Source organism: Gorilla gorilla, chromosome 16 (genome assembly GCF_029281585.2).
Source record: "Gorilla gorilla gorilla isolate KB3781 chromosome 16, NHGRI_mGorGor1-v2.1_pri, whole genome shotgun sequence".
NCBI classification, from domain to species: Eukaryota; Metazoa; Chordata; class Mammalia; order Primates; family Hominidae; genus Gorilla; species Gorilla gorilla.
The window spans coordinates 77064986-77080032 of record NC_073240.2 but is presented as its reverse complement, the minus strand read 5'-3'; the positions used below and the strand labels follow the sequence as shown (position 1 = coordinate 77080032).

The 15047-nt window shown below is 55.7% G+C and overlaps 1 protein-coding gene across 1 annotated transcript in view; it reads right to left on the bottom strand.

Annotated features, from left to right (window-relative positions):
* Window positions 1-463: 463 nt before the first annotated feature.
* The window catches only part of TMEM266 (transmembrane protein 266), a 146293-nt gene continuing 131709 nt past the window's right edge, over window positions 464-15047 (bottom strand). The window contains exons 9-11 of the mRNA XM_031002194.3: window positions 13385-13574; window positions 3158-3220; window positions 464-1686 (exon numbers count right to left, since the gene is read on the bottom strand). Coding sequence (XP_030858054.1) covers window positions 1112-1686; window positions 3158-3220; window positions 13385-13574 — 828 coding nt within the window. The 3' untranslated portion in view covers window positions 464-1111. The remainder of the gene's footprint in view (window positions 1687-3157; window positions 3221-13384; window positions 13575-15047) is intronic.

Sequence of the window (15047 nt, the reverse complement as noted above, 5' to 3'; positions counted from 1 at the left end):
TGAACCGAGATCGCACCACTGCACTCCAGCCTGGGCAACAGAGCAAGACTGCGTCTCAAAAAAAAAAAAAAAATTATGTCTTCTCTACTCCCCTCCCCATATAAAAGAAAACATGATGGTCATACACACAAAATCCCTTGGAGGCTTTTAAGCAGGGGCACTGAGGCTTAGCTGCCTGGGAAGATACACTGGGGAGGGTGAAACCAGAGGCTGTGCAAAGAGGAGGCTGCTGCAGTCCAGTCCGGCAAGGGGCCTGGGTCTCAGCAAGGCTGTGATGGGAGCCAGGGACAAGCAATTTGGAGGGTGGAATGACCAGGATTCACGACTGCTCACAGGGGATGAGGAGGGAGCCTGGGATGCCATGTGCATCTGAAACTGGGTGGATGGTGGTGCCCTGGCTGGGAACCACTCTGGATACCTCACCTGGGCTAGCAATCAAAGGAAAACCTCCACCAACTGGAAGTCTCAGTGCAGCTGGTTTTTATTATTAAAGCCAAGGTTGGAAAATGGTTGTTCCCCTGCCCTCTAGAACCCTCCCACCCACCTCTAGATTGATCCCTTTATATCCTGTGAAGGTGAAAACTAGATTTGTCTTGAAGAGACTCAGAAACGCTCATGCTGGAATGAGAATGAGGACAAATGACATAGGCTCAGATGGTGGTCTCCGTGTGATTGTGTTGGACTCCACCCAGGATTCCTGGGAAAGACGGCTTAGGGGTGGGGCTGGACAGCCCCTGCTCACAGTGCTGTTCCCTAGAGTCCAGGGTGGGCGTCAGGAACGAAGGCAACGGAAGAGGCTGAGCTGGCCCCCCCGCACTCTACCCTGCTGAAGCTGGGCCACAGGCTGGTTTTTGTAAAAATGGTTAAAAAGAAAACCCAGCCACGAGCACCACCCTCCCCTGAGCAGGGCGAGAAGAGGCGCCAGCTCTGGGCTTTGAGGTCTGAAGCTTGTGGCCTCCTGGCCTGGCGTCGCCTCCCTGGAGGCAGGCAGCACCCTGAGGGAGGCCAGGTGGGCTCCTGGGCCCCGTGTGTGGCCCTTGGCAGCCTCCAGGGTCCCAGGAGAGCTTTGAGATGGCTGTCTCCCCTCCTCTCACCCAGCCCATGGCAGGCTCTAGGCCTCAGGGACCCTGTGCAGCTTTTGCTCTTTGGATTCCAAAGATGTGAACTTGTCCTCCAGCATGGGCACAGTGGGCTGGAAGTGGATGACAGGCCTGATCTGAAAGACAGTGAAGCCCTCCTGGTTCTTCTGGTTGAACAGACTTACCCTGTGTTCCAGCTCGGGGCTGGTTTGGGCTGAGCCCGCTGGGCTGGGCCGGGCGAGGGGGGCTGGGTCCAAGGCCCTCTGGGAAGGGCAGGGGTCCTCCGACAGGGAGGACAGTAGGTCCTGGACTGTGGCCTCCTCCACCTGCTGCTGGGGTGGCAGTGGCAGGGGAGAAGGGCCGGGCTCAGAGGATGGCTCCTCGCGGGCAGTGCTGCAGTCCATGGAGGAGCCCATCGTCTGGCTGCTGTCACTCTGGGCCCGGGTGACCGAGCTGCGGGAGGCACTCTCCGAGGTGGCGCTGGTGCCATTACCGCCGAGCTTGAGGGGCATGTCCAGAGAGAAGAGGTCCGAGGAGATGTTGGGCTGGTGGATGTCTATTGCGGCCGTGGTGACCATACACACAGCTGGCTCTGGGACACCGCTGTCTGCAAGGTAGGAGGGGATCTTGGTCACACTTCAACCTCTGCCACACCTGGGGGCCCTGAAGAGAGCAGGTCTGAGCCGGGCGGTGGGCAATGAGTGTGGCTAGGCTGTAGGAGACCGTGCCTTTGTGGAAGGAGGCCTTGGTAGAACTCCCTCCCAGTTCTCCAACATCACTGCCCTGCTTCGAGGGGTATTATGCCTCATCTTGTTAAACTCAAGTGTAGGCGTGTGACACGCTTTGGCCAGTCACCCATGAGAAGTGACCTGTGGCACTTCTGGGCAGAAGCTTTATGTGCTTTACCCTGGCAAATGTTCTAGGATAGATGGTGACTGTTCTGTCAACTGGGTGCTGGAGTAACAGTGACGACCCAGGAGCAGAGCCCCCAGCCAACCTACAGTGGGCTTTTGTGGCTTTGTTTGTTTAAACCATCGAGATGCAGGGTTATTTGCCACAGCTGCCTAACCTAGCCCATCCTAACTCAGGAAGCTTCGTGTGCCAGGGCAGGGAACTTGGGTTCCATGGTCTGAGGAATGACTCAGTTTCAGATGGACTGGCAGGGGTGGGGGCTGCGGGGTGGGATGATCAGAGCCTGCTTAGCATGCATCACAGGATCAGAGGATGCTCAGAGCTCTTTGCTCTAGGTGAGATGTACCACGGGGCTGACCTACAGAGGATGCAGGGTGGGGAGGTTTCTCCCCAAAGTTGTGGAGGACTGGGAGAGAGGTCTGGGCTGGAGACGGTGGTCTTTGAAACCAGCATATTGGATGAGGCTTTGAGGGAGGAGAGAAGAGGGATGAGGCCTTAGGGAGGCTAAATTGTGGAAAACAAAAAATTCAAATGCATTATTCACATGGCCCAACATAATATTCTAGCCTTACAATGGAGCATACAAGGTTTTCGGGGCTGCGAAATTCAAACTCAAGAACTGCATGTGGAACCCGGAACTGGAAAGGGGGCTATGGAGAAACGAGACACCCAAGGCCTCAGCATTATTTTAAAATTCAATTTTTCCCATAAGTAAAAACCACTGGGCTTCCCTGAGGTTTTTTTCAAGTGCAAGAACATCCAGCAGGAATGTACCCAAGGCCTGCTGCTTCTCATACCCAGGGGTGCTATGGCACCTCAGCCTCCATTGTGCCCACCTTGACATGTGTGCAGGTGGGCACTGAGGTCACTTGGAGTTCTGGATTCCAACCCCCTTACAATTTCAGGGTTCCACATGCAGTTCTTATGGGTGATCACAGAGCACCCCTATCCTGGCACCTGCAGGCTCAGCCCCTGGGGACCCCCCAGCTCCAGTGCTGGAGTTTGCTGTAAGCTGAAGCTCCGATATTTTAACCTTGAGCACTGCCTGCAGTTATGGTTCACAGGCACCAGGTGATGGGCATGCTTTGAAGCCAGGCCGAGTTGTCTCTGGGTTTAGGGGTCGTTGGGGTTGTGGCACATGTAGAACAGCCCCAACCCAGACTTACCACTGCTGGGCCCATTGTAATATTGACTGATGTAGCTGTTCATGTCGTCCTTCACCGTGGCTTCTACAGAGGTGGGGACAGAGAAGGGTGAGTGCATCAAGTTCATTCTCTACCCCTTATACTCCTGTCCCCACCCCCACGGTCACAAGAGAAGGCAGCTGTCTCACAGAAGCCCTTGGTGTGTGTGACGGGAGCTGCCTCCTAGTTCTCCATGGGGACCACCTGTCTCACCTGCCCCAGGGGCTGGACTGCACTGGGTGCTGGGGGACCCAGGTTCTGATGAAGCATCTGCCTTAGTACTGACCTGGACAGACCCCTTCCCCTCTGTCCCCAGTTTCCCCATCTCTGAGATGAGGGGGTGTGGAAATAATTTCTCAGGGCTTTTTCCTTGTCTGGATGGCCTGAGCCTTCATTGCCTAAACTTTCAAGGGCACTGGAAACACTGCCCTCAGTAGAGAAGCCCTGAAATCCCATTTGCAGGACACAGCCAGCCACAGGGCTGAGGTGCCATCCAGACAGCTCCCCGTGGCTCAATCTACCTGAGGGCTCCAGCCTTCCATGCAGTATAGGAACATACCTGGGGAGGTGGGGTGCTGGGGATCTCCACCACCTGCACTGTTCCTGCACATAGTAGGTACTCAGTACATAATTACTGAGCAAATAACAAAAAGGGAGGTGAAAAGCTGTCTATGTCAAGGGGGGTGGGAACAGGGTCTTAAATATTGACCAGCCTGGGCAACATAGGGAGACCCCATCTCTACAAAAAAAATTTAAAAAATTAGCTGGGCGTGGTGATGCACACCTGTGGTCCCAACTGCTAGGGAGGCTGAGATGGGAGGATTGGTTGAGGCTGCAGTGAGCTGTGATCACACCACTGCACTCCAGCCTGGGTGACAGAGTGAGACCCTGTCTCCAAATAAGTAAATAAGGAATCTTGGTTCACCTCCTGAGAGGAGCAGGGAGGGAATGGGAGGAGAGTTGAGATTTTCAGAGTGGCCTGAGAGTGGGAGGAAAGCCAGGTGCTGGGAGACCCCAAAAGCCATCCTAAGAGCTGGGCCTTGTTCCAAGGGCAGCGAGGCAGTGAGGGGCCACAGGATGGTCTGAACTTGGTCAGGTGTGATTGGGAGAGGCTGTGGCAGGAAGACCAGAGACTGCAATGCCCAAGGTGGGGTCAGGCACCAGAAAGCCCTCAGCATGGGAGGGCTGAGGGCTGTCCTCCCTCTCCCGTGGAAGTCTGGAAGTGCTCCAGGGCTGCCCCTAGAGTCTGAGTCTGCACCCCCAGGAGCTTCTCTGAAGAATGGTCAGCAGACCCACTGTGTTCTGAGGGCCCCTCCCAGGCACACCTGTGAGCTGCAGAAGCCAGTCTGCCCTGACCCTGGGAGGCTGGAGGCAGCACAGAAGGGCCTAGCTCTTAAAAGCTTTTCTGGCCTCTTTTGATCTTTAAATGCCTGCAGTCAGAGGTGTGTTTTGCACTAACGCTGGGGTTGAGGGAGGGCCCCGGGTTGGCTCCAGGCCCTGCTCCTCATCAGCCAGCTACACTCTTCTTGCAGCTGGGCATCCGTACGCTGTGTGTACTGCCAATGCTGTCTAGCCTGGCTGCCACCCTGGGAAGCCAGGGGTAACTGATCCCTGCAAGCTGGAGGCTCAGGACCCCCAGGCCCTGTGGGCCAGGTTGGGGGATCTGGTCAATCTTGGTTTTATCCTGAGACCACACCCGCAGGGACTCCAGAGGGCCATGTGATGTGAGTAGGACAATGAGCTCAGCTAGAGTAGCCACAGACCAGCGAAAGTTTAACCCAAGAGCCACTTGCAGGAGGAGGCCAGGGTAAATGAGAAAATCCCAGATGCTGAGTTGTCCTTGTGCTGCCACTGGCCTGCCTTGGGGGCTCAAGCAGGTCCCATCCCCTCTCTGGGCCTCAGTTTCTTCATCTGTACCCCGATGGTGCTGGCGAGGCTCCTTCAGATTGTGATGGGGCCAGGCAGATGGTTCTGAAGTTCCGAGAGGTGACAGAGTCACAGCGGAGTGCGAAGGGACTGGAGGCATCTTGACCAGTCCCCAGTGCAGGAGTCCCCTGGATACCGGCCTGAGAGGGCTGTCTCCACCACAGCCTGCACACCTCTAAGGAAGTGGAGCAGCTCTGGTCATCAGCTCCTGGGCAGCTTCTCATTCATCTGTGCTCAGTGGAGTCACAGTGAGCCCACCCTCTGCCATGTATTGAGCCCAGGAGTCCCTGCCTGCGGGGAGCACAGTCGGGGCCTCCCAGGGACGTCAACTCCTGGTCAAACGGCCCATTAGCATTTAATCAGGAAGTGCCTACTATGTGTGAGGCTTACAGGTCCTGGTCCTGCCCTCCACACAGGTACCAAGGACAAGCCCATTTCTACTCACGGTCTATATCACAGCCCTTCCACCACCTAAAAAGCCCCTCACATCCCTCCTGGGAAGTCTCCTTTCCTTGGAAAGCCCCTGTGCATTCTCTACCCCTCCCTGGTTTCCCAGCCTTTCCACCCTGAACGCTTCACTATGGGCTCCAGCTGTGACCAGAATGGGAGGGAGGGAGGGAGGGACTAGTGTTTACTCTCAAAGCTCCAGACCTAGGGGTCCGCACTTCACACACAGATCTCCCTGCCCCTGTGCTACAAGGCCGTGATTATTGAATAGACTGTGCCAAGTGCCCCGAGATCCGATGTGATCACATTGCCCTAATGCACCCTCACATCCTCGGAGCGTGTTCAGAAACTGCCCTCCTCTGCCAACTCATGTGGAGCTTGTGGCCAGCACGGACGCCCAGGTCTTCTCTGCAGGAGCTGAGGCCAGACCAGGCCTTCCCCACCCTGTACTCATTGTAACCCCCAAGGAGGGCTCATCACCCTGGGCAAACATCAGCTTGCTGGGCTCAGCCCAGAGGGTCAGCCTGCTGGAGACATCCTGAGTCCTGGCTCAGTCTATCAAGGTATTAGATCGTTCTCCTTTCTCTGTGTTGCCTACATAATTGAGGAGGCTCACATCTTCATGCAAGCTGTTGATAAAAATAACCTAAGCCAGGTGACCTTCAGCCCAGACATCCCTCCTGAGCTTCAGACTGGTCTGGCCGACCGTCCCTGGACAACTCCTGGCTGGCCTCCAGCTACCTCTGACTCAACATGTCCAAAATAGAACTCGGTTTCTCCATCCTCTTCCATGGCCTCCATCTTGGTGACTGGTTCCCTGGCACTTTTTAGTGCCTCTCTCTTACCAACAACTTTGACTTCCACCAAGTCTGTGACCAGTTGAGGGACCCCTGGCCCTGTGACCAGTCCTAGATTGGACTTCATGGTTTACCCTTTGGACTCCTGCCCTGCCTGTGGGTTCAGTGAATTAGATTACCTGCTCTGGGGATGTGCCTGACACAGAGCCGAGGTCCCTAGGTGGCCATGAGGGGTCTTTTCAGTCTGCACTTGCTCTCCCTGTCCCTACTCCCTCTGCTCCAGACCTGGACCCACACAGGGCCTTGGAGTGAGCTTTAAGGCGTGAGTCTGAGAGCCAGGATGGCCTGGACTTCTCTAATGGTGCTGATGCCGGGCCTGCCTGTTGTCTTGTGTCATGCAGGCTGGTGGATCCTCTTCTTCCAGAACTGAACACTTGGGCTGCGGTTCTGTCTTCACCCACAGAGGGGGACCAAGGGCCTTGGAGGGCAGAAGCCACATTTTACTGTCTCCCTGGTGCTTCGCATGGAGTTTGGCATACGCCAAGTGCCATTAGGCTGGACTGGACAGAAGACTATGGTTGGATCAGAGGCCTGTGGGACTTCCCAGCCTCCACCTCTACTCCAGGGAGCCATGGAGTCACCACACACTCAGCAGGAAGTCTCACTGCCCACCCTGATTCCTCCTACAGAGAGACTGGGGGATCTGGGAGCGAAGGGGTGGCAGGGGAGGCAGACACAGATGTTTATGGCTGGGAATGGGCCACACTGTTGGCCTCACACAGGGCTGCCCACCTTCCATCTAAAAATAAGCCCCTGCCCCCGGGAGTTTGCTTTGATTCAGCCCTGAGGAGTCCTAGAGACACACAGGAAAAACCCACAAGGGACTGTGCTGTGCAGTCCGTGGAGGGGCAGGAAAGAATGGGCACAAACACAGGCTTCAGAACAAAACAGACCCAGGGCCAACCCGGCTCTGCAGGGCACGTGCTGCGTGGCCTTAGGTAGATCCCTTAGCCACTCTGAGCTTCAGCTTCTTCATCCATAAAATGGGGATAGCAAATGCCTACTCTGCTGGTGAACTAGAAAGAATCCCTGAGATCATGAATGTTTAGCCCGGGGCCATCCCTTGCCTCCCTGAACCCCTGGCTCCAAAGTCTCGTCTCAGTGCTTTCTGTGGCAGCTGCTCTCTGCTGCCTGGCGCCTTTCTTCCCAGGGTGTGAGCACTTTGCAAACCCAACCTGACTAATCCTCCTAAAGCCCGTCAAGTGCAGCGGTGCCAACGCTCATTATGTGGGTTTTACCCCTTGGGTGGAGCCCCCGACCTTCCCAGCGAGGAGGCAGAGGTGGAGAGAAAGGGTGGTGAGTCAGCTGGGCCAGGCTTCCTGGAGGTGGTGGGGACTGGCCAGGCTGCATGGACTGTGGTGTGGTAGAGGGGCATGGGGCACCAACCACATGCCCTGTGCAGACCAAGGCTCCAAAGCCCAGGGCAAGGCTCTGATTCCTGGTTTGGGCTCCTGCTCCTAAACTCCAACTTGCTCTTCCATGGCTTGGCAGCCCTCACCAAGGGAGGGCACTAATATTCACTGAGCGCCTACTGTTTACAAGGGATGAGAGCTGTGCATATGACTAAATGCTCAATCCTTCTCAGTGAAGAACTTCTACACCTGTTTCATTTTGGAAACACTGAGACAGGACCAGCTACATAATTTCTAGGTCCCTTGTTTAAAAAGTATTAAGAATTTCAAGAGGGTAACAGCAGAGCAGTGAACCAAAGTTAGGGCCCTGTGTGACCACACAGGTCATGCATCCATGAAGCCAGCCCTGATCACAGAAGTAACTTGTTCAAAGCCAAGTTGAAATTCAAACCCAGACCTCAGTTCTAAACCCATGTCCCTCCGGTTGCTTCAAATGCTACTTTGCCTGAGGCTCTTTCAGATCTAGTCCTACAGCCCTGGGGTTCCTGGGGTCCCCAGTGTCCCGGTCAGGCCCACACATTTAGAGGCCAGTGGAGAGCCTTGCCTTCATGATCAGCCAGGCCCGCTCCTCTCCAAGGACAAGCACTGGTGCCAGCTCAGCTCCCTCCCCTGGGGCTGCCTGGCAGAGGCAGGCACAGAGCAGGCTGGCCGCATGCACCCCTGCGGCAGTGTCTCTGGATGCTGCAGCAGCGTGGGGGACGCGAAGGTTCCCTGTGATATATGGTGAAATCCGTGGCACTCCCACCAGGGGCTGTAATTCATAAGTTATGGGCGAGCTTCAAGACTAATAAATTTGGGAGAGAAGTATTAATGACTACACAGGGGCACTGTGAACTTGGCAGGCCCCAAAGCCTGGAACTCTGCAGCCTAGGTTTTAAAAATGATTTGTGCTACAGCAAGTCTAAACAGAAGCTGCTTGGCGTTGTCTGACTGTGACCTGCTGGCAACTGTTGAGACTGTGGAGCTGCTTCCTCCTCACGGCTGGGGCTGGCACCCCGCCCTCCTGGGCTGCCCTCCCCCACCCTGCAAAACACACGGCCCTCCCGAGGCTCTGTGACTCACAGCTCATGTCTGTAGGTTAATCCCTGGATTGTCTGTGTCCTGTGCATGAGGTGGGCCTCAGAGCCTCGCTGGCCTGAAGGTCACAGTTAGTTAGCAACAAGCACTGCCCTTACTTCATCTCCAGAGTAGCCTACAGTGCTCTCAGCTTGTCCAGCCATAATTTCTAATGTCATGAAAATCCCTCCCTGGACACAGTTCCTGGTCAAGGAGAGATCAGCTGGGGGATGCCCTGTGTCCCTGGACCATGCGAGGCTGTGAATCACGCATGCTCCTCGCCAGCCCTGTGTTCTGCCCTTTGCCTTGGAGGCACTGGCTTTGCTGTTGATGCTCTGGGGCTGGCTGGTGAAACAATGTGCCTAGGCTGGGGCAGGCAGTATCCACAGAGCCGGGAGGTACCCAGGAGACACCCCAGAAGAAGCAGGGAAGAGTGGGCAGGGGGATCCCAGGGCTGGATGGAGAAGCATCTGCACCTGCTCCCAGGGTGTGTGTCTGGCACCTCTATGGGAGGCCTGGGCCTGCCCTATCCAGATATCCCCTACCTTAGTTTCCAGGAGGGTTAGCAGGGACACTGCAGACCCCGTGACATCCTGCTGGTGACACATAGCCTATCAGTTTCCCCCAAGTGGCCTTCGACTCTGACCTGCTTTCTGCCTTCTGCCCCTGCCTCCCTCCTCCTCCTCCTGGAAGTTGCCCACTATGGGGGCTGCAGAGAGAGGAGGAGCAGGAGGGCCAGGCAGGACTGAAAGCTTCAGAGCACTCCTAGAATGTGCAGGAGTATTTTAAAGGCTTGGTTTCTTTGTGGAACCTCCAAGCCCAGATCTTGGCTCCCCTGTGGGCTCAAATGTGGCATCTGGCCTTCAGGGTCTTATAGGTCATTGGCTGAGGGACAACAAGGGCTGTGCTGTTAGCTCTAAAGCCAATGACCCTGACGAGAGACAGAGGAGGTGCTGCGGAGAGTGGCTGTACCGGGAGTGCTTAGACCTGCAGAAAGAACAACACGGGGCAGGCCCAAGCCCCAGGTGAGGTGCAGCCTCAAGATGGGCTGTGGGCAGAGCCAGGAGGCTGTCACAGAGGAAGATCCTGAAATGGGCTGAGATGGTAAATCTGCTCCTTTCATCCTTAGGAAGCCAGGCGAAGTGGGCAAAAGTTGCTCCCACCTTCCAGAAGAACTTTCAAAAAGAATAAGAAGGTGGATTCCACAAGCACAAGCCTAGGGGCTGAAAGCCAAGAGTGGGGTTTCTGGGGTGGACTACTGCTGACTGGCCTCAGCTCCCAGAGAAGACGCAGGGCTCCACACCAGAACAAGTGATGTCAGACAGCCTTATTTTGTTCTTTGATCAGTTACCGGCTTGAAGATTACATTCAATGCAACAAACTCTATGGAGACCTGACTGAGGCAGGCCCTGAAGTAAGTTTAGAGGGGAGACACACATAAACGCTCCTGGCAGTGGGGCAGGATCCGGACCTGGGAGTCGGTGTGAGGTTGCCAGGGAAGGGTGTGGAGATCTGGGAGCTTACTCTAAGATGGGTTCTAAGCATGAAGAGAAGTCTGGTAGGCAGGTTGGGCCACCCCATGAACAGCATGCAGAGACTCAGAGACCGTACAGAACATTTACAGAACTAAAGGTTGTTCCATTCCTCTAGAATGAAAGGCAAGCTGGGGTGGAAGGAGATAAGGCTGGGGAAGCAGCCCAGGGCAAGATCGTCAGGGGTCTTATGTGCTTGCCCCCTCTTAAGGGTTGAATGGGTACCCCCTCTTCATTCACATGTTGAAGCCGTAACCCCGAGTACCTCAGAATGTGGTCTTACTTGGAAAGAAAGCGGTTAAAGATGTCATTAGTTAAGATGAGGTCCTTATATGACTGGGGCCCTTATAAAAAAGGGAAATCTAGACCCAGACATGTGCATAGAGAGGACGCCATGTGCAGATGAAGGCAGAGCAGGGTGATGCTACTGTAAGCCATGGATGCCGAGGATTGCCAGCTGCCACCAGGAGCCAGAGGGAGGCCTGGGACAGATTCTCACTCCCAGCCCCCAGAGGGAAGCAACCGTGCCCAACCTTGATCTCAGGTTCCAGCCCCCAGCACTGTGAGACAATACACTTCTGTAGTTTGTGCTAGCCAGTCTGTGGCATTTTGTTATGGTAGTCCTAGCAAACTAATCCACCAGCCTAAGGGGCGTGGGCTTTTTCCTGAGGGACACAGGGAACCAGGAAAGGCGGAAGTCGGGGAGTGGCATGAAAGATTTTGGAACAATCACGGTATGGTGGGGGAGGGGAGACTGCAGAGGGCAGGGAGCTGGGCAAGGTCCAGACATAACAAAGGCTGAACGATGAAGAAGGGGGCTGTTTCAACTAATCAGGAATTGGCGATGGGTTGTGAATCAGGACCTACCAAGCCCTGGAGTAAAGGCAGGAATCAAACAAGCTACAGCTGGACGCTGATGATTGTGAAGTTCTGCACGAGGCTACAAAAAGCCTGTTGCCCAAGGCTGGGCTGCTGGGAAACGTGGCTCAGCTGAGCTGTGTGGGGAGCACGTGAGGCTGGGTCAGCTATGAGCTCAGCCAAGTGGTCTCCACAAACTCAGGAGCCTACTGGCTGCATCATGGGGACCCGGGTCCAGAAAAAAAAAAGCAGTAGTGGCCCCCTCAACATTCTGCCCTGGGCTTGCAACGCCCCAGTAATTGCATTCAGTTGTGGATATTACTCTGAGAGGGACCAAAACACTGGAGAGCTCTGGGAGGAGGCAGTACATCAAGAACTTGGAGAGCACGTCCCCAAAGATTGGCTGTGGGAATGCAGGTGACGGTCCCTGGAGGAGAAACAATCTCTAAAGAGTCTCAGCTGGGATGGCACTGCCTGTGCGTGAAACCCACAGCTGGTGGGGAGGCAGGGGCAGGGGACCAGGCCTCAGTGCAGTCTGAGGAAGAATCTTCTTACAGGCAGAGCCATGTGGAGGTGGGGTGGGTTCCCCAGGGAGGTATGAAGCACTTAGAAGAGGGCGAGCTGAGGCTGCATGGCTCATAGCAGGGAGTTATAGAGGGGATTCTCACATCAGCTGAAGGGCTGGACCCAGAAATCCCCTCTAGCCCCCAAATCCTATGTTTCTAAGATCTGAAGATCTCTCAAAAGAGTGGCTGGACACAGTGGCTCATGCCTATAAACCCAGCACTTTCCATGGCTGAGGCAGGAGGATCCACTTAAGGCCAAGACTTTGAGACCAGCCTGGGCAACACAGCAAGACCCCACCTCTACAAAAATAAAATAAAAACATTAATTGGGTGAGATGGTGTACACCTATGATCCCAGCTACTCAGGAGGCTGAGGTGGGAGGATCACTTGAGCCCAGGAGTCTGAGGTGGCAGTGAACTATTATGATACCACTGCACTCCAGGAGTGAGACCCTGTCTCCAAAAAAAAAAAAAAAGCAACCGTTCGTTTCCCAAAAGCTGTTTGCAGTGTTGCAGTGCCTTACAGCCCTCAGAGCTTTCTCACACCCATCGGTTCCTCGTAAGTCCTGTGAGGCAGACAGAGCTGGAGTTAAGAGTCCATTTTACAGAAGGGAACACTGAAGCCTCCAGTCATGGAGCTGAGGAGTGGCAGAGGCTGGAGCTCAGGCCTCTTGCCTCCCCACCTGCTCAGCCTGCCCGGCTGCGTCCTCACTGCCCTGCAGGGGACACGGCATGCCAAGGCAGAGTGGCTCCTGGATGAAGCTGGGGTTTTGGGTCCCACAGCCCAAGTTCTCAGCCCAGTACCACCATTTCCTGGCTTGGGTGGCCCCGTGCAATTCCCGAAACCTCTGAGCCTCGCAGCAGCCCTGTGAGGAAGCCTCAGTACTCCTATTTGACAGCTGGCAAAACTAAGGCCCCAAGAGAGTCCCATCACATAACTGGCTGATAGAAGAGTTGGGATTTGAATCTCGAAATAACTCCCTTCCATACAGGACCCTACCCTGGGCTATCGCTCGTGTTCCCATCTCCACCAACATCACCGTCTCGTGAATTCTCACCGTCTGCAAGGCTCAAGCTCTGGGCTGCTGTGGCCCCGGGCCTGGACTTGTTTGGGCCCCAGTAGGTGGTAGTCCAGTAGGAAGCCCCAGACCTCTGTCTGGAAGCCTGGCTCTGCCAGTTATTAGCGATGCGCCTTTGGACGGCTTTCCTGGGTCTCGGTTTCTTCAGCCATACAACAGAAAAGTCACACCTCCTCCTCCGGCTACCGCGAGGACAGGATAGACACCACACACAACGCACGCCGGTGGCCACAGGCATGAAATGGGGACGAGTCATTTCTAGTTTGGGTCGGTGGCTGGACTACATGCTGTCTCCTAGGCTCTGACAGGCAGTACCGAGGCTACTGATCTGAGCGTGTCCCCCAATCACGAGTGAAGGAGGGGCACACACCTGCAAGGAACCCCATCCACTCTGCGCACAGTCCCGGGGGGCGAGAGGGAGGCGAGGGGGACCCCCGGCCGTGACACTCTGGGGCCGGGTGGAGACCCGGGCTTACCGTGCGAGGGCTGCAGCTCCTCCACGACGCTCTCGGCCGCCGTCTCCTCGTCCCACGTGCCGGCCTCCACCACTTTGAAGCGGCTGCGCGGCTGGCTGAGCACGTGCGGGGCCTGGAGCGCTGCTTCGCGCTCGGCAGCCAGGTCCAGGTCCTGCTGCGCCAGGTGCGCGCGCAGCTGCCGGATCTCAAACTGCGGAGGGAGACGGGCAAGGCTGGATCAGCGGCGAGGGGCCGGCGGGGGCCTCCAGCCTGACCTCTGGGCGCTTTGCTCCTCCATGGGGGCGGGGTGGGGAGGACTGGGCTGAGCCTCCCGCAGCTGGATGATTCCTTAGGAATCTCCCAGCATCGCGGTTCGCAAGAGCTTCTTAGGGTTGCGGAGCCTTTTCCAACCTGTGCGATCCTGCGTCTCAGGTGCCTTGCAGTCTGGCCCCCATCTCACGGATGCCCGGGAGAGGAAACAAAACGTGTTTCCTTTGTGGAAAGGCCACTGGACGGGGAGTCAGGAGCCCTGGGTGCAAATTCAGTTCTAGCTCTTCGCCCAGATGTGTGACCCCAAGGGGTGCTCGACAACATGAAAGCCTCGTTCAGAACAGGAAACCTCAGGACACCCAGGGCCCGCGTTCCAGCCTGGGGACCCCATCCTGGCGTCACTGCCCGCTGGTCTGAACACTGGCTCGTTTTCTCCACGAGGAGGCACCCAGGACCAGACCGATTCAGTCCAAGCCGTGTGGCTTCCTGGCCCTGTGGCCTTGAGCAAGTCCCGTCACCTCTCCTGCCTAAGTTTCCTTTTCTGTAAAATGGGGTTTTCACCTCTTTGAGGACTTGGGTTGCTTCCTCTTAAGGGCTTTCTCCCAGATGGCGTGGCAGCCTATTTGAATTTCCTGCATTGCACTTATCACCTTCTGATATTATTGTGTATTTAATGTTTTGTTGATTTTACTTTTACGAAGGTAAAGCACACTCACAGCTGAAAGCATTCATGAACAATACGGTGGCCAGGCAGCAACCTGGCCTTGTAAAAGCTGCACACATTTTAATTTTGTTTTACTTTCTGTTGGGGAAAGCTTCTTGGAAAGGCTTCCAGATACCTCTTGGGTTTGTGACTGAGATGGCTGTTCACACGCCAGGGCCTTCATGGGACATCTGGGCCAACGAGAAGTTTGGGTGTGACACTGCAGGTCCCGGCCGCGGGCTCGCGGGAAGGAGGGCCTTCACCGCCACCTAGTGTTCCCCGCACGCCTCGCACCGCTTCTAAACGGAGCGAGTCGGGAGGGCGGACAGAGAAATACCACGCCCGGGCGCCCTGCCTAAGAGGTTACCTACTTACCAATGCCGCGCAAATGCACCTCGCCAGCCCTGACCCCTCAAACTGGGGTGTCAGACTCTCACCGCCAATGCCTCCACGACAGTATCACTTTCACAGGAGTTGCAAAATCAATCTGGTCAAAGCAGGACTCCTCACTGTCTCTCCAAACCTGTTCCTCAAGTGTTTTTATCTCATTTTAGCTGGAGCCAAAAATGCAATCACCTTCCTTGCTTCCTCCCTTTCCCCCACCCCAACATCCCATCCATCCCCCAAGTCCAGCAGCTATCCCGCCTCCCTCCACCTCCACTGCCAGCTCTGGCCCCTACAGCCGTGGCTTCTGCGTCCCTCTGCCATCAC